Source organism: Solanum tuberosum, unplaced genomic scaffold (assembly GCF_000226075.1).
Source record: "Solanum tuberosum cultivar DM 1-3 516 R44 unplaced genomic scaffold, SolTub_3.0 scf00034, whole genome shotgun sequence".
Classification (NCBI taxonomy): Eukaryota; Viridiplantae; Streptophyta; class Magnoliopsida; order Solanales; family Solanaceae; genus Solanum; species Solanum tuberosum.
In genome coordinates this window covers 2,457,825-2,480,444 of record NW_006238962.1, presented here as the reverse complement: position 1 = coordinate 2,480,444, position 22,620 = coordinate 2,457,825, and the positions used below count along the sequence as shown (strand labels likewise).

The 22,620-nt window shown below is 34.7% G+C and overlaps 3 protein-coding genes across 4 annotated transcripts; all 3 read right to left on the bottom strand.

Annotated features, from left to right (window-relative positions):
• Positions 1–3,203: 3,203 nt before the first annotated feature.
• Positions 3,204–5,508, bottom strand: LOC102591973 (uncharacterized). The gene is made up of 4 exons (XM_006342607.2): positions 4,757–5,508; positions 4,212–4,283; positions 4,062–4,137; positions 3,204–3,496 (listed from the first exon to the last, which is right to left on the bottom strand). Exons 1-4 carry the CDS (start codon positions 5,123–5,125, stop codon positions 3,468–3,470), a joined length of 546 nt encoding a protein of 181 aa, XP_006342669.1. The 5' UTR covers positions 5,126–5,508; the 3' UTR covers positions 3,204–3,467.
• Positions 5,088–16,287, bottom strand: LOC102591632 (uncharacterized). 2 transcript variants are annotated; one of them, XR_001472879.1, is made up of 4 exons: positions 15,043–16,287; positions 13,640–14,863; positions 9,504–9,561; positions 5,088–5,112 (listed from the first exon to the last, which is right to left on the bottom strand). XR_001472879.1 is itself a non-coding variant. In XM_006342606.2 (3 exons), the coding sequence occupies exons 1-3, from the start codon at positions 16,087–16,089 to the stop codon at positions 9,556–9,558; spliced, it is 2,277 nt and encodes a 758-aa protein (XP_006342668.1). In that variant the 5' UTR covers positions 16,090–16,287; the 3' UTR covers positions 9,230–9,555. The 2 variants fall into 2 exon arrangements, 1 of the variants encoding a protein (XP_006342668.1); XM_006342606.2 differs by lacking the exon at positions 5,088–5,112 and having other exon boundaries at positions 9,230–9,561.
• Positions 16,288–19,751: 3,464 nt separating this feature from the next.
• LOC102591305 (LIM domain-containing protein WLIM1-like) lies at positions 19,752–22,192 on the bottom strand. Its single transcript, XM_006342605.2, has 5 exons — positions 21,952–22,192; positions 21,183–21,279; positions 21,066–21,100; positions 20,794–20,883; positions 19,752–20,177 (listed from the first exon to the last, which is right to left on the bottom strand). Exons 1-5 carry the CDS (start codon positions 22,084–22,086, stop codon positions 19,971–19,973), a joined length of 564 nt encoding a protein of 187 aa, XP_006342667.1. The 5' UTR covers positions 22,087–22,192; the 3' UTR covers positions 19,752–19,970.
• Positions 22,193–22,620: the final 428 nt, after the last annotated feature.

Here is a 22,620-nt window from a genome sequence, read left to right as displayed (position 1 = left end):
TATATATATATATATATATATATATATATATATATGTATTCACAACTTAAATTTATGACTTTAAATCATACGATAATAATATTAGTTTCTAATTCTTATATTTTTCTTATTTATTTATAGTTTATGCTCTCAAAATCTCTAGTTAGACTAATAAAACTACTTGTTGATTGGTGCGTCAGGTATAAAACACAATAAGTTGGAGAATTAGTTGAACACAATATTATTATTATTATTATTACATTAGTCTTTCTTATATTTACAAAAAATTATTTAGATAGATAGATGACATCTCTTTATTCTTTCAATAAACCAAACCAATAGAATGAGAGTAGGTTTGAGACAAACTTAAATATCCTTTTTATTTCATAATGTTAGTGGGGACAAAAGGCACATGCATGCAACCAAAAAGAAAAAAAATACAATACTCAGAGCTAACTATTATACTATCTTATCTGTACTGGTAGAAAATAATAAGTATTCGATAAAATAATTGAGATGCATGTAAACTAATTCAATCGTATCTTTATGGAAAAAAAAGTGCAATAATACTATAATTGCATTATTCTCTTCCAATAAAAACCTTCCAATTATGCAATAATCCAATTATATTCTATGATGATAATATTAGTAATAACAATTAATTAAAGTGGAGTATGAAATTAGGGAAATTGTCAGCACTGAGGAACAATAGCTGGAAAGTTTTGTTTTTTTCCTAAAACTATGTCACTCTCCAAGATATGGATGGCAATTCTAAGGATCATATGACCAATAAGGATTTGGACAAAATCAATAATTGGACAAAATATTTTTTATATTATATAGTTTTTCTTTTTTTATATAGATGATGACATTTATAGTGTGTAGCTGTCATGATAGAAGGTGGGATTGTACCTTTCTGGTCCCTTTTGGTAGAAAATGAGACTTAAAATGGATCATCTTTATCATTCATTTTGTTTTGACTTAAGTTATCTCCGACCCCTTAAAGTTATTCACATATTTCAGTTATACAATTCAATTATGACTATTACCTATTGAACACTTGAATTGCTGATTTCGATGTATATCTATCAGATCATGGTTTCATGTACCAAATATTTCAATATCGTTGCATCCAGACGTTCAATTTTTCCATAGAAATATATTCGTTCAAGAAGGGCTCCAAAAGATGTTGATCGTAAATGAGAAGATTGGTTCCATAGAAAGACGAAAGTGGATTCGCATTCATATACATAAGAATTATATAAGAAGAATAAGAATCTTTGATTTTTTTTGGAAAAGGAGTAACCGGGCTTCTTTGAAGTAATAAGACTAGTCAAATTACAATATTCGTGGAGAAAGAATCGTAATAAATGTAAAGAAATGTTCAAAAAATATACCTATTAAACACAAAATGTTAATGTGGCAAAAGAAGTATTTTTCACTTCCGCTAAGCGCGTGAAAAAGTCTTAAATAACGTTTTATTTTTATTTTTTCCAAAAAAAATTAATACTTTTTCTTCTTTGACTGCCACTTGGCATTTAAATATTTTAAAAGGTAATACTGATTCTTAAAACCAAAAAAAAAAAAAAAAAGTCCCCACCCTACCCCCTTTAAGTCGTTTTCTCGAAGAAGGCCACTGCACTCCATTTTATTTTATTTTTGCTTTTCTTTTTTTATACTATTTCTTTTCAATATTTATTAAAAAATTAAAATTGAATCAACTAATTGAATTTGAAGAAAAAAAAGAAGAAAGAACCTGGGCTGAAAAAAGTTAGCCGATTGACGTTATCTCGGTCACCTTCGAATAAATATTTTCATTCAAATTAAAATGTAAACCCACTAAAATTATTAAAAATAATATCAGATTGATTCGATAAAACTAATTTAGGTCTTCTCAATTTCTCTTTGCTATCGATTTCAAGACGATTGACAGACTCTCTTTCTTCATCACTCTTGTATAGTCTCTTTGAATATATCTCTCTTTGACGTATTAGGAATAAAAAATAATTATGTAAGCAATCACCAAAGAAAATGAATTTTGTCTTTGAGAAAGAAAATCTTGCTAGGAAGAAGATGAAAAAGAAAGGGAGTTGGGGTAGGGTTGGCTTCTCATTTATTTTGTTTTTACAAAAAAATAGATGGAAAATTTATTTGAAATAATTTTCATTCTTTTTAACATTAATTTTTTTTTATTTTATATAATTGTTGGGTCCAACACCACATGTTATCTTTTAATTAGTCATTTTACCACATCACAGCAAGTGTATTACACACACTTTATTTTTTTTGCTTATTATCGAAAAATGTCTAATAGGAACAAGTTTTGAATAGATATAAGTGTTCAATAGGTACTAGCCCTAGTTGAGATGTCTAAGTGAATTATGCGGACAACTTCAAGGGGCCGCAGATGACTTAAGCCTTTTGTTTTGTTACATTATATAGAAGATTACATTACTAGTCATAAGAAACTTAATCAAAATTTGAAGTTTACATGATCGGAATTTTAGAGTTACTAGGCACTAAGGTCTGAATCAAATTTACTCGAAGATCTTGATCTGTTTCTCTAGTCATGCTTTTTGTGTAGACCTACTCATAATTAATTACTACATAACATGTGTCTCTAAATACATTATTACTAGTAAACCTCAATTTAAATTTTAACTATGAATAAATTAATAAAGTTTAGTGTAAACATTGGATGCAGATAAATATTTATTGTTGATGTTCACAAAAGAATATTGTGGTTTTTGCCTTGCTTATTAGTTTAGAGGTTCTTTCATTTCTTCATGATGGCTACTTTTCAAATGCAACTTGTAAAAGTATAGTTTTATGCAAGAATTCCTTGATAATTTGAACCATAAGACAATCCAATTTTATTTTTTTTCATTTTGTGGTGGTGGGGTTGGTGGATTGTGGTGGTGGGGTAGAAGAATTATTTTTACAAACTCTAATTAAACTTAAATTAATTAATTATCTCATTAATTTGTGAACAACCAGAGACCACAAAATAGCATAGTGGTTAAAGAGTTATGAGCACTACTAAAGTGGAAAAAAAAAAGCCGAAGTGTTTGATATAAAGAGAATTTTCATGGATGGTAGCGGAATGGTTAAGATTCCACTCGAGTTCGAACTACTGAGAAGGGAAGAAAACCTGTAGTTAGGTTCGAATATGCATACCGAACACCAGAAATCAAAAGATGAAAAAAGAGTACAACTTGAAGGTACAAAAAAAAAAACAACAGAATTTTCTTCTTCTGTTTTCAAATTTATACTTTGAGGTTGTTTCCCACTACATAGACAGGAACAAATAACTAAAAGGATTAAAAAAAAAAAAAAAAAAATAAGGAGGATAAATCCAAGATCCTCAAAATCTAATGTTCTTTTTAAAAAAAAACCTTTTTATGTTCCATTTACCCCCACAATCTAATCATCATTTTCTCTTCAAATGCAGCAAATGACACAAAGTAAATATACAAATTGTCCAGTTTTTATCCCCTCTTTCTTCCCTTCAAAACACCTGCAAGATGAACAAAGCCAAACAATTTATTTTAAATAAAATATCTTTATTTTAAACCTAGATTGCTCAGACTTTTCAAAGCATCGTCGAGTGTGCGTCAGATCTTTCAAAAGTGATGCTTTTTTGGAGGATTTGACACTGGTTAGACAGTTTTTTTTAGAGTCCGAGAAACATAGATATTAACCTATGTTGCTCGGGCTCTTCATAAATGTCATTGTGTGCATGTTGGGTCCTTCAAAAACAGTGCATTCTTGGAGTATTAACACATGAACATAGTTTTTTTAAGAATTCAATCAAGCAACATAGGTTTTTCCAAAAATGTCGTTGGATGTGTGTTGGATCCTCCAAAAAATGCATCTTTTGGAGGATACACACAGGTGCGACAGTTTTTAAGGAGAGTCCAAGCAACATAGATTTAAACATATATTGCTCAAACTCTTCAAAAAATGTCGTTGGGTGCGTGTCTGATCCTCCAAAAGTGGTGCTTTTTTTGGAGGGTCCAACACGGATACAACAATTTATTTGGAGAGTCCGAGCAACATAGATTTTAACTACATTCACACACCAGATTTCTCAGATGAAGCTTTCCCATTCACAGATGTTTTCAAGAAACCAAAATGTTTCCCCAGAACAGATTTACCCTGAAAAAAGAATAAACAATGAACAAGCCATGACAGTAGAAAAGCAAAGAAGACAAACAGGAAAAAAAAAAAACCTTCGAATATGTTCCCGAGTTGCCTGCTACTTGCTCCATGTAAGTAGTATCATTATAAAAACCCGTGTTATCCTGAAAACACAAGCGATAATTGTAAATGAACGAACTTGTCCATTATTCATTTACGACGTGAGTGTTGAGACATAATATAATTAAGTCATCAGACGCATGCTTTTTCTAAAAGCTTGATCACACACTGCTAAACCGCTGTAGAGTCAAGGTACTACATCACCTCCTTCATGTAGTCATTTTCTTTTGGATATGAATACACGAGGTAAACGTCAATGCCTATCCCCCACCCCACCCCACCACCACAAGAAATTTTTTGATAAGGGTCAAAAAGTCAAAAGGGAAGCATGGAACACAAAGCATCCCACGCTAGTAGTGTCCAAGGAAGAGTCGCATCCCAAGGGATGTGATGTAGACAACCTACCCTAATGCAAGCATTAGTGGTTGCTTCCACGGCTCGAACCCATGACCAACTTTACCGTTTAGGGTAAAAAGAGTCTAAAAAAAGAAATTCAAAGATAGAAAATTGAACTTACCTTTTGGAAATTTGATACAGGAGAACTAGCAGTGTCATCAAGATAAAGATTCTGTTTTTTTCCACTCTGCTCTTTCATTTCCCTTTTCTGTTTCTCCTTTGTATTTTCAGTCTCAGAAGTATATAAGAAGTTGCCATTTTCTTCACAACAGAATTCTTTATCCTCGTGGAAATTGTTATGTGGTGGACCAGATGAAGCATCAGAAACCATAGACAAATCTTCATCTACATATGCTGATCTTCCCCTACCATCATAAATACTTCTCCCCTTAACTCCATTGAATTGATCTGAAGAATATGAGAATTCATCAAAGTACATTGTCCATCCAGATTCACACTCACTAGTGCATCCAGAACCTGATATGTCCATCAAGATTTCAGCTTTGTTACTTAAACAAAAAACAGAAGGCTATTTATGACAGAAGAGAAGCTAGTACTTCAATAAAGAAAGAATTAAAAGACTAATATGGGATGAATTCTCTTTGTTGGTAGTCTATTTATAAGTGGGGAGAAGAGAAGAGCAAGGTATAATAGAACCAACCAAACTTAGCACACTCAAATAGTAGACTAGTTTTGTCCCTATGCTTTATCTGTTACCTTTTCTTTATTTTTTTCCTCAATATTGTAAAGAATCAAAAGTTGCCAGTTGGCTTAGTCATGGGGTAGGGAAATAGAGAAATGAATCATGGCCAATGGCAATTGATATTGGTAACACAAGGTGATAAGAATTACAATAATTACGGCACCTCAATCTCAAGCAAGTTGCAGTCAATCATATGAAAGATATAATATATAAACGAACACTCAAACTTGGCTTCGGCTGACAAGTTAACACTCTAACTTTGAGTATGCACATTTAGATACCTCAACTCACCTTCACTATGTAAGTTAAACACTCAAACTTACAAAGACACCTCGAAAGTTTGTGTGTCACGTCAGCGTCGGGTGTCCACGAGACACAATGGGGATGAGTTGGAGTGTTTTAATTGCCAATTAAGATGTCTAGATGTGCACTTTCTAAGTTGGAGGGCTTACTTGCCAGTTGAGGCCAAGTTTGAGTGATTGTTTATGTATTATACCTTATATGAAAATTATTACTATCCATGACATACATTTAAAAGTCCGTCAACACGTGTCTAAGTGAGCACATCGTGACGTATTCTGTATTGTGAGGTTTCATTATAATTACCTTAGCTGTCAACTTACCGCAAACTACTCCTCCTTCATCTAGAATTGAGACCAGCAATCCTAGCAAACTCCCACTATAATACCATATATATGACATGCAAATGAAGCATTTTCATGGACCACTTATTTGCTGACTTAAGAGGACCATTTAGAAACAAAATCTCTTGGCTCCATTGTTTTCTTAATTGGCCATGATTGGAGGCACAGGTCTTTGATGGGCTTATCAGTTTGTCCTAGTCTGCTTGACTTTAGAGAATCTCCTAGTAATGCTACAAAACCATAGATGCCACTTCTTGAAAAATAATGCATATGGCCCATCATTAAATCACAATATGATAAGTCATTATTGGGTTGTTGTATACCAATCGAGTTTAATTTCTATACGTTGACAGAATAATATCTTTTATACATTATAAGGTCACTAGTTGAACAGTAAGACAATGTTCTACAAACTTCATTACGTTGACAGAATAATATCTTTTGTACATTATAAGGTCACTAGTTGAACAGTAAGACAATGTTCTACAAACTTCATTACGTTGACAGAATAATATCTTTTGTACATTATAAGGTCACTAGTTGAACAGTAAGACAATGTTCTACAAACTTCATTACGTTGACAGAATAATATCTTTTGTACATTATAAGGTCACTAGTTGAACAGTAAGACAATGTTCTACAAACTTCATTACTCTGTCAGTGACTATAAATTAAATCCGTACTAATATCATCTGCTAGCTCCTAGTGTCAAGTCACAATATTTCCCCTTTTACAAGATTACTATAACAAGTTAAAAGAAGGTTCCATAATAGGGAATTCAGCACAATCACTGCAGACTTCAGGTGGGAAAAAAATCACCATTCACATGTAGGGAGAGAAATGAAAAGGTGTCATAATTAATTGTTCTTTATTAGGAGGGGGAAAGTTACCCATATAAGGCCAAATTTATGGTATGAAAACATTTAATTGAGTGGTCATGGGGTTGCTGTAGGGTATCCTTTATGACTCATTTGGTCCCTCAGCTTAATATATGCACATGCACTCTGCCGGCACAGGCGGAGCCACAGCGATAGTTATGAATTTGACAAAACTCAATAATTTTAGCCGAAACCTATAACTTTGCTCAAACCATGTCGTTATGCTAAATGAGAACGGATTGTATGTATATAACGGTGCGATCTTGGTGGTAGTAATTAATATTCAAATGAGAACTTTGAAGGTCAAAAAGGGGGAAGACTCCATGTGAACGTCATTTATACATGGGTTAGACGATCCTAAGGGTCGGAGGAACCCTGACAAATAGCACCTTTCGTGCGTACTCCGAAAGTGAATCAAGCTAAAACTCCTAAACTGGGACGTAGCGATTGATAACAACGTTAGGGAGTCCGAAAATTTCAACAGGGCCTAACCTAGAGCTATCTTTTTCTGTTTAAGAGCTTCCCCACCCTTGAAAGTTGAAACGGAGCAATTGTAGGTAGCTATGGTCCAGCGGCAAGAAGTGCATTGCCCCTTGTGTGGTGTCCGGTACGGCTCCAAAGGCCCTTGAAACCCAGAGGACCGAGTGTCATCCACGCCCATTCACACCCCATAATAACATCAGGTCTCCAAGGTGAACAACCTCTAGTCAATGAAACAATGTAGGCAAGGAAGTCGGCAAAATGGATCCGTAACTTCGGAAAAAGCATTAGCTCTGAAGGTTGGGCATAGGATCCAAATCCTAACCCATCAGTGGACTTCTCAAGATGAAAGTAATAATTTCAGTTGAACCCATATAATGTTTTAAAAGTTATGTTAATTTTAATATATGGATAACTTTTCTCCAACCAGCATCCAAATGACTACTAAATTATTAAAGTTTACTGATACATGAAAAATACTCATTATTTGATTGATCATACCTGCAGATGTGTTTTTTTCCTATTATACACTCAATCATTTTTGACAAAGACATTTGTGGCTCTATCACAGAATGATTTGCTTGAATTTGTATTTGTAGGGTATCCCATGGATTATGAAATACAGGTAGAAAACAAGAGAAGAGCTAAAGTTAGATTTTTGACATGACAGAAATAGCATATAATTTGAGAAGGAAACAACTTACTATTATACGATGCGATTTTTGTACTATCAAACAATTAAACATCAATTCCAAACTACTGTATCGATATCTGAAGTCGGCTATATGAATCCCTTGTATCTGTTACTCTGAGTTTATGCTTTAGTTCATGGAAATTGTATAGTCACATATTAAAGCTTTGGGAAAATATTGAAGGGCAACATAAAACTATCCTTAATAAGACCTTGAAGTGGAATTACTTGTTTTTTAATAACCGTGGTGTCCGAAAGATGCAAATAGCAGAGATGAGAATGTTGAGATGAATGTGGGCATACTAGGAGAAATAAAATCAATAAGGAAGATGTACAGGACAAGGTGGGTGTGGCCCTAGTGGTGGACAAGATGAGGAAGGTGATGTTGAGATAGTTCAAGACGTGTGAAGAGAAGATGCACGGATGTCCAGTGAGGAAGTGCAAAGGGTTGGTTGTAGTGGATTTTAGGAGAGGTAGAACAAAAAAGAATTAGGGAGATGTTAGTAGACAGGACATGACAACATACCAAGGATATGACCCTAGATAGAACAATATGTAGGTCGAGGATTTAAGGTAAAAGGTAGTAGATAGTCAATCATTGTTTAGTTTCCCTTATCAATAGTATTATTAGTAATCCTTCTAATATTGTATTCTTCAATTTTACTTACCTTGTTGTTTTCTTTGCTTCATTTATCGTACTATTTGTGGTTTCTACTGTTTTTTTCTCTATTATTTTCTATATGTTTCATTTGACCCAAAAGTCTACCGGAAACCGACTTTCTATCTTGTGGGGGTAAGGTTTATGTACACATCACCCTCCTCAAACCCCACTTGTGGAATTACACTTGGTCTGCTGCTGTAACCATGGTGTTTGGGCCAGCTGGCCTGCACCCGACTAATTTCACTAGATACCTGAAGTATAATTACTTTTCTGATCCTCCTTCACCAAGAGATTCTGAAATCCAATTTGTTCTCAAGGAGTCTCACTGCAAGAACTGGGATTTTCTTTTTGGCAACAGTAAAGAGCCACAAAGTGAAAATATCACCACCACATAAGGACTTTTCGTGGCGACCGAAGATCGCCCCATCCCTTAAATGTATCTGCTGCGACCTCTAAAAAGTCCAGCAAGAAGTTTCTTTCATGGTGACATTAGTTGCCCACAAATAATGAATAAGTTGCCACAAGAATTACCCAAAATAATGTTTAAAAGAGGCTGCCACTAACAAGTTGACATTCGCAAGGCTACTACCTTCACGCAAAATGCATAGTTCATAATTCTAGATTTGACATCATTTTCATTTACAGTTAATATAAAACCGCAAGAGGGTCAAGGGGGAGGAGAGAAACCGTCTTTCAGAAGACTGGGAGAGATAACTACTGACGAATTTACAAGTTGTTTGAATTCCAATGAGAATTGCAATCGCTTAGGTGAAATTAATGAATAAGAAGCCACTTCTGTAAGGAAACTGACTTGATTCACTGAGAGCACAGCTTACTCCGACTTGTACTTTGGCTTGAAAAAATCAACCCTAACAGATGAAAACAACAGTTTCAGCAAAACAGAAGGTAAATACTCAGAAATAAAAGCAAAGAGGAATTACAGCTACGCTTAGCTTATCGGGTAACATCACGAAGTTGCTGAGATTAAGCGAACACAATATACATTCTCTATGTTGGCAAGTAATCACAAATTTCATGATGCTTCAATATGGGCTACTATTTAATAGCAAGTTGTCACATTGTATGTGATGAAGTAATGCTAAGAATTTCACTAGTTTCTTTAATAGCTGATGCTCACCAAAATGCAAGTGTTGGAAAGAAAAGAGAGAACCTGACAAAATAAAGCATATGCAATTGGTACATTATACATTCTGTCAAGTTTAAGCAAAGAGAAAACAATATAATAATCAGTAGAAACCAAACATAACCCGTCACGAAGTATAATCAAACAATAGGACTATCTGTGAAAAAGCCACAAACATAGGCAAACTAATAGGGCAGGGTAGGGAGGGGATACAAGCCCCTAATATCAAAATTAAACTTTTACACTTCAACATTTTATAAGTTCATAAAGATATACTTGAGAAAATCTAGTAGTTGCCTTCTCTTTACTGCTAAACTTTCACATGGTAACCTTCCCTATATAAGTTGGCTCTCCACTATCAGACCCCAAGTATCATCACTCACTGTAATCGATTGGCATTGTGCTCTCAGCCACTAGCTAGAATTTTGGGATCACACTGTTCAGCTGATTAAAGCAATACTTTTACGTAGATCAAGAAAACAATTACTCCCTATACTTCATTTTATGTGTCTAGTTTGACTTTGACCTGGAGGAGTTTAAGAAAGGAAGGAAGACTTTTGAATCTTGTGGTCCTAAATGTAGCAAAATGCCCTTTGAATCTTGTGGCCTTAAATATGCAATGTGAAATGTTGGAATTAAAGAGTTAGTAAATATAGAAAGTGACATTCTTTTCAAAACAAACTAAAAAGGAAAATAAGTCACATAAGTTGAAAACTTGAAACAAAGAGTACAAATTACTGATGCGGTTAAGTATCTTCTATGACTTCCTTATTAGAGCATCCAATACAGCCTTTGAACTCCTAAAACTCTGAAAATATGGAAACTTAGCTGTTTGTTTCTTCCCATAGTACTTTCACATGAAAAACAAGTAAGGTCCTTAAAAGAAACCCTAGAAGGGCCAAGAAGTTGAGTACATAACTATCCGAATTTATAGAGTGCCAGCACATCCAGGACCAACATCAAAATCAATAGAGTATTTCTTCTCTCTCATTTGGACTATCTCCTCTTTATAAGGTACATTGACATGTCCTAAAGTAAAAATTACTCCTTAAACACCGAAAGAGCTACAAAGCTATGAACTCAGTAAGTATAAATATAATATGCATAACCAGCAACCATAAAATATGTTGTATATAAACAACTATACATATGCTGAACTTACTCATCACGTCAGTGCTACAGAAATCATATGATCGTCGAAATGTTGACAGCAATGACAGGTAACTTTAAACAGAGGTGCTATGTGTTGCATGTAGAATTAAACAAGGCTAGGCATGTAGTTGCTAAGGTAGACTGATGGAGCTTGCAAACAAATTAGTATTTGAGAACTAAAAAAGCTCTACCTCATTGACATTGCAAAAATTTGAAAATGTTCCTTCACCCAACAAAATTTTGGAGTAAATAAAGATATTAAGATACATTTAGTAATCCGGACTGACGCTTGGGGGCCTCTAGCCAAGCTTGAGGCTTAGAAGAAATTAATAAGATAAAGGGGCTTTGGTCATGAAATGTGAGCTTATCCCCCTTCACTATGTGAATAATTTATCACTCAACGGTGACAAAAATGGTAGGACAGTAGCCTATTTCCTCCACCAATATAGATGCTTAATAATCTAAACTTGCCAAGCTGGTTGACAAACCCAACGACAAAGTCGAGGAAGGAAGGGACAATCATAAAGAATATTTTCTGAGGTTCTGCTCAAAAAGAAATTCACTTCGGTATATCTCCAAATTGCTACCATCAAATTACTTGATGTTTTTAAAATAAGATAAATTTGAAGAATTTATTGCTTCACCATTCCTTAAACATGTCACTTTTTCTACTAAAAGTCCATGTTTTAGCCAACGCTGTCAAAATAGAGATGGAATAATAGAATGATACCTCAATAAATATTTGACCTGCTAGTATTCATGTATCATTTACTCACTAGGCCTGCTAAAGGTATAACTTCTTCTTTTTGGTTCTGAAACAACTTACTAGCCTTATTAAGCTAGGTTATACTTATAAATGACCTTGAGCAGCCCTTTATTAGGACAATATATCTGTCCTGACACCTCTTCCCACCTTCCATGAGAACCCCTCAATACCCCTTTGAAACCACTTACTAGCTTTCTTAAGCTAGGTTATTAGCAATAAGAACAGCATCCTTAAGCAGCCCTTTATGAGGACAAAATGCCTGTCCCAAGACCTCCCCTCATCCCCTAAGAGAAACCCCCGCAACATGCCTTAGGAATAAGAACAGAAATAAAAAGAGGCCATATTTGTCAAAGAAAAGAGCAATTAAAAAAAACAACAGCAAAGCTGGTATTTTGAGTAGGACAACAAGTAATTTTTAAGTTCAATTTTAACTTGTGATCTTTCAACAAGCATTTCAGATTTCAGATTTTAGTATCAATATGGTAGGTTTACTTTTGTTTTAGATGTAAATCTTGCGTCCACCATTTAGTATGTGCCACTTGTATTCTTACAATTAAATCAATTGCAAATTTCATACTCCAGTAATCTTGCAAAAATAATAAAAATAGAACATCCTTCTTCAAACTCTTGACCCAATTTGATTATTCCTATTAAAATGCTGGAGTAGGTAGAACAACCTGAACAGAGAAAATTTAAACCCTTTCTCTCGAACGTCCCTAAATTTAAACTACTTTGACAGAACAACTTAATCCACTTCAAATTATGGCTCTTAATACAACCCTTTCTCTCAACAAAAATCCTAAGATGAAAACTAAACACATATAACCCTTTCTCTTGACAAAAATCCTATGATGAAAACTAAACACGAATTCACATGTCATATTATGCAGCCTGATGAAATTTCGAAAGAGCAGTATGCACTGTGCAGTAGTCCCCTTCCATATTCTTTATTTGTTTTTTTTTTTTTTGATAACCGAGAAATCCGTCTGTTACCCGCCCTTTGGACCAATCACGGCCTTCTAAACTCGGTGGATAATGGGCCCGCCCTCTACCCTTCTCCACCTTTAAATACCGGGCCTTTGCTTTGCATGGTGTGGGGCTTGAACCTGTGACCTAAGCCACACATCCTCCACCTTTTGCCACTTGAGCTAGGCCTTGGGGGCTTCCATATTCTTTATTGTTTTTTTTTTGATAACCGAGAAATCCGTCTGTTACCCGCCCTTTGGACCAATCACAGCCTTCTAAACTCGGTGGATAATGGGCCCGCCCTCTACCCTTCTCCACTTAAATACCGGGCTTTGCTTTGCATGGCGTGGGGCTTGAACCTGTGACCTAAGCCACACATCCTCCACCTTTTGCCACTTGAGCTAGGCCTTGGGCGCTTCCATATTCTTTATTTTTTTTTTTTTTTTTGATAACCGAGAAATCCGTCTGTGACCCGCCCTTTGGACCAATCACAGCCTTCTAAACTCGGTGGATAATGGGCCCGCCCTCTACCCTTCTCCACTTAAATACCGGGCTTTGCTTTGCATGGTGTGGGGCTTGAACCTGTGACCTAAGCCACACATCCTCCACCTTTTGCCACTTGAGCTAGGCCTTGGGGGCTTCCATATTCTTTATTTGTATTAGTACAAAGTTCCTTATAAATGGTAAGAAAACAATAAGACTGTTTTATTTCTACGTTCCTAATTATTACTTCTCTTTCTATTTTGTTCTTGCATTTGCTCACTAATTCATCACTTCATAAAGTGTTCTTATAGCTAAACACAGTCACTAAGAATGCATTCACTAATAACAAAAAGAACACATTAAGTAACAGCTTATCAGAAAAAAGAAAACAACATGTAGTATGAACTCAAAGAGGGAATCCAGCATAATTAGCTACCTGCGTTTCAATTTCAGCAACATTGCCATTTGAAGACTCCCCCTTTTTAATCCACACAAAGCTATTATCCCTCTGCTTCAACATTTTTCGCACATCATTTTTTCTGGAACTCCCATATGACTTGTCACCATACACCCTGACACTCGATCTCCCATGACCATACCTCCTATCAGTCAATGATAAATCCCCAAGATCTCCCTCAATCGTCCTATTCAGACCGGCTTCTGAATCTATCAGTACATCTTTGCTCTTATCACTGTATGCACAAAATGCACCTCTCACTCTCGCCTTCTCATTAGCTCTTTCTTTCACATCAACTGAAACCTCCTCCTTTTCTGCATTTAGTTCTTGTCCTGATTGCTCCGCACTGTCTGCTTTATCGCTAACTTCTCCAACCCTATCAGCCATCTTTCTCCCGCTATGTTTCTTTCCCCTATACCAAACTCTACGTTTCTTCCCTGCGATTTTCCTATCTACCTTGATTTCTTCTACCACCTCCACCGTGCAAACAGTAGCCACTTCTTCAACCTCCTTATCACTAAATGCACCTTTCACTCTCACCTTCTCATTAGTTCTTTCCTTCACATCAACTGAAACCTTCTCCTTTTCTGCATTACATTCTCGTCCTGATTGCTCCACACTGTTTGCTTTATCACTCACTTCTCCAACTCTATCACTAATCTTTCTCCAGCTGGGTTTCTTTCCCTTAAAACCAACTCTATGTTTCTTCCCTGAGATTTCCCTATCTACCTTGTTTTCTTCTACCACCTCCACTGTGCAAACAGTAGTCACTTCTTCGGTCTCCTTAGCACTGTATGCACAAAATGCACCACTCACTGTCACCTTCTCATTAGTTCTTTCTTTCAAATCAACTGAAACCTTCTCCTTTTCTGCATTGCATTCTTGTCCTGATTGCTCCACGCTGTCTGCTTTATCACTCCCTTCACCAACCCTATCAACCATCTGTTTACCGCTATTTTTCTTTCCCTTATATGCACCTCTCACTCTCACCTTCTCATAAGTTCTTTCTTTCACATCAACTGGAACCACCTCCTTCCCTGCATTATGTTTTTGTCCTGATTGCTCCACACTGTCTGCTTTATTGCTCACTTCTCCGACCCTATTACCCATCTTTCTCCAGCTATTTTTGTTTACCCTAAACCCAACACCACAATTCTGCCCTGCGATTTCCCTATCTACCTTGTTTTCTCCTACAACCTCCACCACGCAAACAGATGCCACTTCCTTAGCACGAAATGCACCTCCCACTCTCACCTTCTCAGTGATTCTTTCTTTCACATCAACTGAAACCTCCTCCTTTTCTGCATTTAGTTCTTGTCCTGATTGCTCCGCACTGTCTGCTTTATCGCTAACTTCTCCAACCCTATCAGCCATCTTTCTCCATCAACAGAAGCCACCTCCTTATCACCGTATGCACGAAATGCACCACTCACTCTCACCTTCTCATTAATTCTTTCTTTCGCATCAACTGTAACCTTCTCCTTCCCTGCATTATGTTTTCGTCCTGATTGCTCCACACTGTCTGCTTTATCACTCACTTCTCCAATCCTAACACCCATCTTTCTACCACCATTTTTCTTTCCCCTATTTCCAACTCCACAACTCTTCCCTGTGATTTCCCTATCTACCTTGTTTTCTCCTACAACCTCCACCACGCAAACAGATGCCACTTCCTTAGCACGAAATGCACCTCCCACTCTCACCTTCTCAGTGATTCTTTCTTTCACATCAACTGAAACCTTCTCCTTCCCTGCATTCTGTTTTTGTCCCGATTGCTCCGCACTCCAGCTATTTTTCTTACCCCTATACCCAACTCTACATATCCCTCCTGCAATTTCCCTATCAACATTGCTTTCTCCTACAACCTCCACCATGCAAACAGTAGCCACTTCTTCAACCTCCTGATTCTCGCTATACCACTTACATTTACCCTTAGATGATTCTTTTCCACCCCTTTCCACACTCACCACAGCCATCATTTCATCCTCCGCCACATCAATCATCGAAACCTTAGCCATATCTCCTGATCCATCTCTTTCAACCCTAGCTTCCCTCTTTCCAGAATAACCCATTTTCTCTTTTCCCCTTGTTCCATCAACACCTTCTTCAACCACTGGAGCATTCACTCTAACCTCCTTCAACTTGGGTTCTTTAGCAATCAAACCCACCTCACGCCAACCTTTCCCACTGTGATTGTCACGCTTTTGCAGATTTTTACCAAGTGAACCTCGATTATGAGTACACCCATTTGCAATGCGGTTTTCATGATTTCGAAGAACTGGGTATTTTTCTTTTTCTCCACTTTCCAGTTTTTCCTTTTCTTCTTGCTGCTTTCTTTCTTTCTCTTTAAGCCATCGTTCTTTGAGCTCAGCTATGGTGACGTAATTCGAGGGTAGAGAAGGGTACTTTACAGGATCAATTCCAGCCATTGATGATCAAAACTTTCTGAACAAAATCAACAAGAACAGTGCTAAAGCTTCAAGCTTCACATGGTGGATGAAAGATAAATGGCGAAAAGCTGTTGAACTGTAGAAACACCTTTGAGTGTGTCTGCAATTTAACTGGTGAAACTTTTTTTTTTGCCGAAAAAGACGGAAGGAACGTGACACGTTTGTTTAAGTGGATGAGTATATATGAACCACTTTGATAAATTTCTAACGGCGATATATATGTACCACTTTTTTTCAACTAGATGGCTATATACTAATTTTTGTCTAGGTTTTGTTAACAAGGCGCGATATATATGCATCATTTTTTTAAACGGTGACGTTTAACACTATATATTTTTTTCAACTAGACGGTGGTATAAATATACTATTTTTTGTCTAGGTTTTGTTAACATGGCGGAGCATATATGCATTATTTTTTTAAACGGCGATGTTTAACACTATATTTGAAATTAGGTTAAATGAATATTAAGATAGTGATGATGCTTTGAATGTGACAAGCTCTAAATTGCAAAGTTAAAAGGTATATATATAGTTTTTTCCCTTTATATGTATACTAGATGCAAAGTTGTGGGTTAGTATGAGGCTACGAGCCCAACAAATTATATTTAGAGTGATTTAGGTACTTTTTGTTCTAATTTATGTGACGTATTTTTTTTAGTTAATTTTTGAAAAATAATATATTTTTCTTATTTATAAATGTTTACTGATGTTATAAGTATTTTAACTATGTTGAATTTATTATATTTTTTTTATTATTGATTTGGGACTAAGGTATCAATGAAAAACGTATTTTTAAAAGTACATTCAAAGCATAGACATTAAAGTTTCTTTAAATACTTTCTACATGAAGCAAATATATGAATAAGAGGTATGAAATCTCAAGAATACCTTTAACACGAAGAAGACACATTGATGAAGATGTGTTTCCTTTTAATCTCTTATTCGGATACTTTGTTTTTGTTTTTTCACTTCAGGTAATGCTCATCATTTCTTGTTTGTTATAGAAAAATATCATTTTTTAAAAAACTTTTCTCTTTTTTGTATATATACGTTTTGTTTATTCACTTCACGTGCTACATATTTCTTGTTAGTTCCGTTACAAAAAAGATATAATTTGTTATACTTAAAAAATAATTTAAACTCTCTAATTTGCTTTAATGATATATTTTTTATACTAGATTCATTGCACGTGAGTTGCACGTTTACGTCTATTCTTCAGATTCTTATAACCGTTAAATAGTATCCAATCATATATTTCGAACTTTTGTCAGTGTGACCGAAAATTTGAACTGAAGTTTACGATAATTTGTTTGTAAGTAGTTTTAGAAGCACATTCAAAGCAAAGACATTAAAGTTTCTAAAATACTTAATTTCGATATGAAGCCAATACATCAATAAGAGGTTTGAAATTTCAAGAATACTTTTAACATGAAGCAGACACATTAATGAAGACGTGTTTGTTTTTAATCTCTTATTCGCATTGATACTTTGTTTTTTATTTTTTTACTTCATGTGATACTCATCATTTCATGTTAGTCTGTTATTGGTAAAATATCATATATATTTTAATTTTTTTTTTACTTTTCTCTGTTTGTACATACACACTTTGTTTATTCACTTCACGTGATACTTATTTCTTGTTAGTTCTATTACAAAGAAGATATCACCTGTTATACTTAAAAAATAATTTAAATTCTCTAATTTATTTTAATGACATATTTTTCATACTAGATTCACCGTACGTGTATTGCATGTGTATGTCTACTCTTGAGATTCTCATAACCGTTCAATAGTATCCAATCATATGTTTTGAACTTCCCTTAGTGTGATCGAGAATTTGGGGCTGAAGTTTACAAGAGGTTTGAAATTTCAAGAATACCTTTAACATGATGCAAACACATTAATGAAGACGTGTTTGCTTTTAATCTCTTATTTGTATAGATACTTTATTTTTGTTTTTCCACTTCACGTGATACTCATAATTTTATCTTAGTCTTTTATGGAAAAAATATCATTTTTAAAAAACTTTTCTCTTTTTGTATATACACGCTTTGTTTTTTTCACTTCACATGATACTTATTTCCTATTAGTTCCATTACAAAAAAGATATAATTTGTTATACTTAAAAAAAAGTAATCTAAAATTCTCTAATTTATTTTAATGACATATTTTTTTATACTAGAATCATCGCACGTGTGTTACACATGCATGGATGTCTATTCTTGAGATTCTTATAACCGTTAAATTAAATAGTATCCAATCATATGTTTCGAACTTTCATATTAGTGTGACCGAGAATTTGCGGCTGAAGTTTACGATAATTTATTTGTAAATAGTTAATTTGTACGATAATTTATTCAGATTTTGCATGGTGATGGTCATCTAGTCTCTTATCCAACTGAACAAATGAATGAATCTAATGAAAGTTTCATTAGCTTCGTGTAATGTTTTTTTTTTTCAGATTCATTACTTTCAAATGTTATCAATCGTATCTCACTTAATACTTCCTTGTAAACGGCATTTCTTGTGTATTTCCCGTCTTTCGATCTAATTGTTCTGTCATAACCAATAATTTCATCATGGCCAATGAAAATCCTCTTAAGTATTACGTATAGTTGATCATACGATATAACATGTCATGGTAAATACAATTCAACACCTGGAATTGTTTGACCTTGCACTTTATTTGTCGATCGTCATTGCAAAATATAGATGTTACATTGAAGATTATAGTAGAACAATATGTTCATATGGTCAGCTCTGAGCTGAAAGATGAACTTTCATGGGCCTACACTTCTACAAAGGTGAAAACATTATTTGACCATTGGGCCTCTATAAAATATTATTGTTGGAAGTTACAACTATATTGCAAAGGTGTGTGTAGGGCAACAATGTTTTTAGTTAGGTTTTTTTTTTTATAAAGTTAGGAGTATTTACATAATTTAATTTTTAATTTTTTTAGAATTCATGTTTTTAAGATAGAATAGATAGATAGATAGATATAGATTTATACTAAAATACGGCCATATAATGTATTTTGTTTAAATAGGAAGGGAAGAAGGTATGTCATACATTGATTGAACCTCTGTTTTTTGTTTTATTTTTCCCTACCCACTTGATTTTAAAATGTATTCCCTAGGTATATAGATTGTATATCACATATTTATTTCTTATTTTTGGTATTTCAATATTTTGTTCTTTTTTCTCAACTAAATCTACAAAAACATAAAAAAGAGTTTTTCTTTTTTCATTTTATGAGATAGTGTTATGACTAATGTGAAAGTATTTCAAACACATTCTTAATATCTTGTGGTATTCAACGTGTCATTCAGACAAGGGTGTTGTATGAAGGATCAATCATATGACGTGTCATATGTTAAATTAATGTTGTTTCTGGAAATTAAGCTGAGGTTAAAGCCACATTAGATGGGCTAAAATTGTGTGTTGAGAATGTCTTAACCAATCTAGTGACTATGAAGGTAAATAAATGTAAATGGACTTGCTAAATTAGCTGCACTAGGTGGATCAAGTTAAGTTGTCTCCATCAAATCTGCCAGAATTAGGGGCGGATCCAGGATTATCACCAGAGTATGTTCAATATATGAAAAAGTAAACTGTGAAAACACAAGACGAGAGATGAATTGTGCTCGTATTTAATTTATTTATCGACTTAGTTTTAGCATCAAATTTTCAGTAACACAAGTGACAAACAAGAAGCAAAAGATAAAAAGAAGTTCAACATACACAAGAATAGTATGATTGAGAATCAATTTGATAGAAAAATAGGCTAGCAAAAGGAAGTACATTCAAGCTGAATAACCTTTATTCGTGAAAAACTACATGATATATTGTTGGGAGTTTTATGATTCTGTTGTTCTAACTGATGAATTCTTGTCATGATCACCTTCGAGTTGGCTTAAGTTTCCTTTCTCCTTGATCAGTTGAACATGGTGATGCTTGCAGTAGAGGCGCCCCTCGTGAGCAATATAGTTGGATGGGCTAATTACACAGCCTCCATGGCTACATTTGAAGCAACTTTTGTGGTATGGTGTTCCATTCACAGATACCTATAGACAGAGGCGAATCAAGAATTTAGAATTTCTTGTATATGCATATATTAAAGCCGAAAGCAATGGATTTAATTGAATCTATCTAAGTTCACCTCCCTATAAACACAATATCAAATTACTACATTTTATCTCAAGGGTTGAAGGTACTAATTACAATAAGCATTAGGTTCTTTTACATCCAGATGTGTATTCAGAATTTGAAGTTTATGGACAACGACCTCAAGCTAATATACAATAATAACTGAGCTCATAGTCAAATATATATAGATATTTAGTGAATTCATAGGTTGTTCTCTAGATCCCACCGCTACTTACAGTCAAACCTCTCTATAACATCGTTTGTCCGGATATTATTTTGCTACTATAGCAAAATGTTGTTATAGATAACATATAATATAACAAAACATGAAAGTTGGCTCCACTGAGCGAAATGTTGTTATAAAGAATGACTGTTACAGAGAGTTCTGACTGTATACATCTTTTAGCAAGTTTTTGGTGTAGCATACAAAAGATCACAATATTTCACATGAAAAATCTACCAATATTTACTAGCAGTAAACTTTTATATTAGTTAACAAACAAATTGTTGCCAAATATTGCTAGCTGACTGTACCTTTTCTGTTGGATAAACAGTATTCTTGCAGCCAAAACATTTCTCCCTTGTTCCAACAAACATGCTTGAAACTTTAGCTGCCTGTGGTTTCTATTTCAAATATTCAAAACATAGATTAGTGTTATTCACAAATCAATATATGTTTGCTCAGACTCTTCAAAAATATCAATGGGTGCACGTGTCAGGTCCTCCAAAAGCAGTGTAATCTTGGAGGATCTGACACGGGTGATGCAACATATTTGGAGAGTCCGAGCAATATAGATGTCAATTACCTCATCTTTCTCTGGCTTCACAATTTTTGGTGTCCCTGGAATAGATTTTAGTCTATTAGTAAATTTCTGATTAGCAAAAAATTTGATGATTTGAAATTAGGAACTTTTTTTTTGTACCTTCAAAGCTTTTGTCAAGACTTCCAGTTCTTTTGAAGAGCTGATCAAAGTGGGGTCTACAGTATAGAACTCCCTCAAAGGAATTGTAGTTGCTAAGCTGCAAATTAATGTATTAAACAAGATTAAAAAAGAGTAATAATTAAGTTGGATTAACAAGTCTAATATCTACTTTCTTTTATGCTATGTTTTTATGTCATTGAAATCTGAAAAATGAGAAACTACTAGCCAAGTATGTGGCATACTGGTCAATAAAATAGGTTAAAAATCATGAGGTCTCAGGTTCAAGCAGAGACAAAAGTTACTACGTGCTTTATTTTCAATTGTCCAAGTCTTGGTGCAAATATAATTTCCCGGTATCTGTGACGGCGGAAAGATAATAGGTATCCTATATAATTAATTGAAATACGTGCAAGATGATCCGGATAGGGTTACCAAGACAAAAATGAAATACTTAAACACAATTGGGACATATTTTCAAATTCCTATGATGCAATTGGGCCTTTAAGCTATTGGACATCGATGGTATCAGAGTGCGCCTCTTCATGGGGTGATTAAAGTTAAACTAAATGCCTTAAAGTTTAATATGGTTCGTAAAACATCTAGCTTATAATTTATCTCCTATTCTTACTGTCGAGGGACTTTAATAACTATAGCATGCCAGAAACAGGGGAATCGAAATGATTAGACCTATAACCCGAAATGCTCCCATCATCATGGTAGTAAAAAAGAACAAACCTTGAGAGTACCCTTGCAGTAAAAAAGAACAAACCTTGAGAGTACCCTTGCAGTGATAGCATCTAAAACAAGCTTTATGAAACACTCTATTGTCTGCAGTTAATTTATCAACCAAATACACTGTCTTTTCACATGCCATACATTTTTGTGTTGTTCCTGCAAAAGCCATTGACAAGCTTTTAGGTTTATCAAGAAAGGGTCTTTTCTTGATTTTTGTAGCAAAGATAAGAGAGAAATAGGTAGATAAAAAAAGTTATGGTGAGGCAAAAGAGGAGTAATGTAACTTAACTAATTGAGATATGGACATTTGGCTGTCATTTTGTCCCCACTATGAAGTATCCAACTACCCCACTTAAACACCTTTTTTTTCATACTATATTAAGTTTTCACGCTATATTCTTGGAGTAACGGTAAAAGTTATTGTCGAGTGATCAGGATATTACGAGTTAAGACTATGAAAATATTCTTTTATTCTTACATAGAAATGTAAAGGAAGACGGTGTATTATGTATATGAAACCGCAAGCTCCCAAGCAGTGGGAGGAGCCAGGGCTCTGACTAATAGATTAATGTGATCGATATTCTTCGCATAGCAAATGCTGATCGAAATCTTTGTGCACCAGACTTTCGTATATTGGGAGTAATGATAAAAGGTGTTGTCAATTATCGAGTGAGACAAGTGAGGTTTGTTCAAATGGTTGAGC

Coding starts and splice junctions, on each gene's coding strand:
- LOC102591305 (XM_006342605.2), bottom strand. CDS start 22,086: ATGGCTTTTGCAGGAACAACACAAAAATGTATGGCATGTGAAAAGACA. Junction 21,101..21,182: donor TCTTGACAAAAGCTTTGAAG/GTACAAAAAAAA, acceptor AATCTATTCCAG/GGACACCAAAAATTGTGAAG. Junction 20,178..20,793: donor CTGTTTATCCAACAGAAAAG/GTACAGTCAGCT, acceptor CTCTGTCTATAG/GTATCTGTGAATGGAACACC.
- LOC102591973 (XM_006342607.2), bottom strand. CDS start 5,125: ATGGACATATCAGGTTCTGGATGCACTAGTGAGTGTGAATCTGGATGG. Junction 4,138..4,211: donor ACTCGGGAACATATTCGAAG/GTTTTTTTTTTT, acceptor TTCTTTTTTCAG/GGTAAATCTGTTCTGGGGAA. Junction 3,497..4,061: donor AGCTTCATCTGAGAAATCTG/GTGTGTGAATGT, acceptor TTCATCTTGCAG/GTGTTTTGAAGGGAAGAAAG.
- LOC102591632 (XM_006342606.2), bottom strand. CDS start 16,089: ATGGCTGGAATTGATCCTGTAAAGTACCCTTCTCTACCCTCGAATTAC. Junction 14,864..15,042: donor AGGAGGTGGCTTCTGTTGAT/GGAGAAAGATGG, acceptor TCTGTTTGCGTG/GTGGAGGTTGTAGGAGAAAA.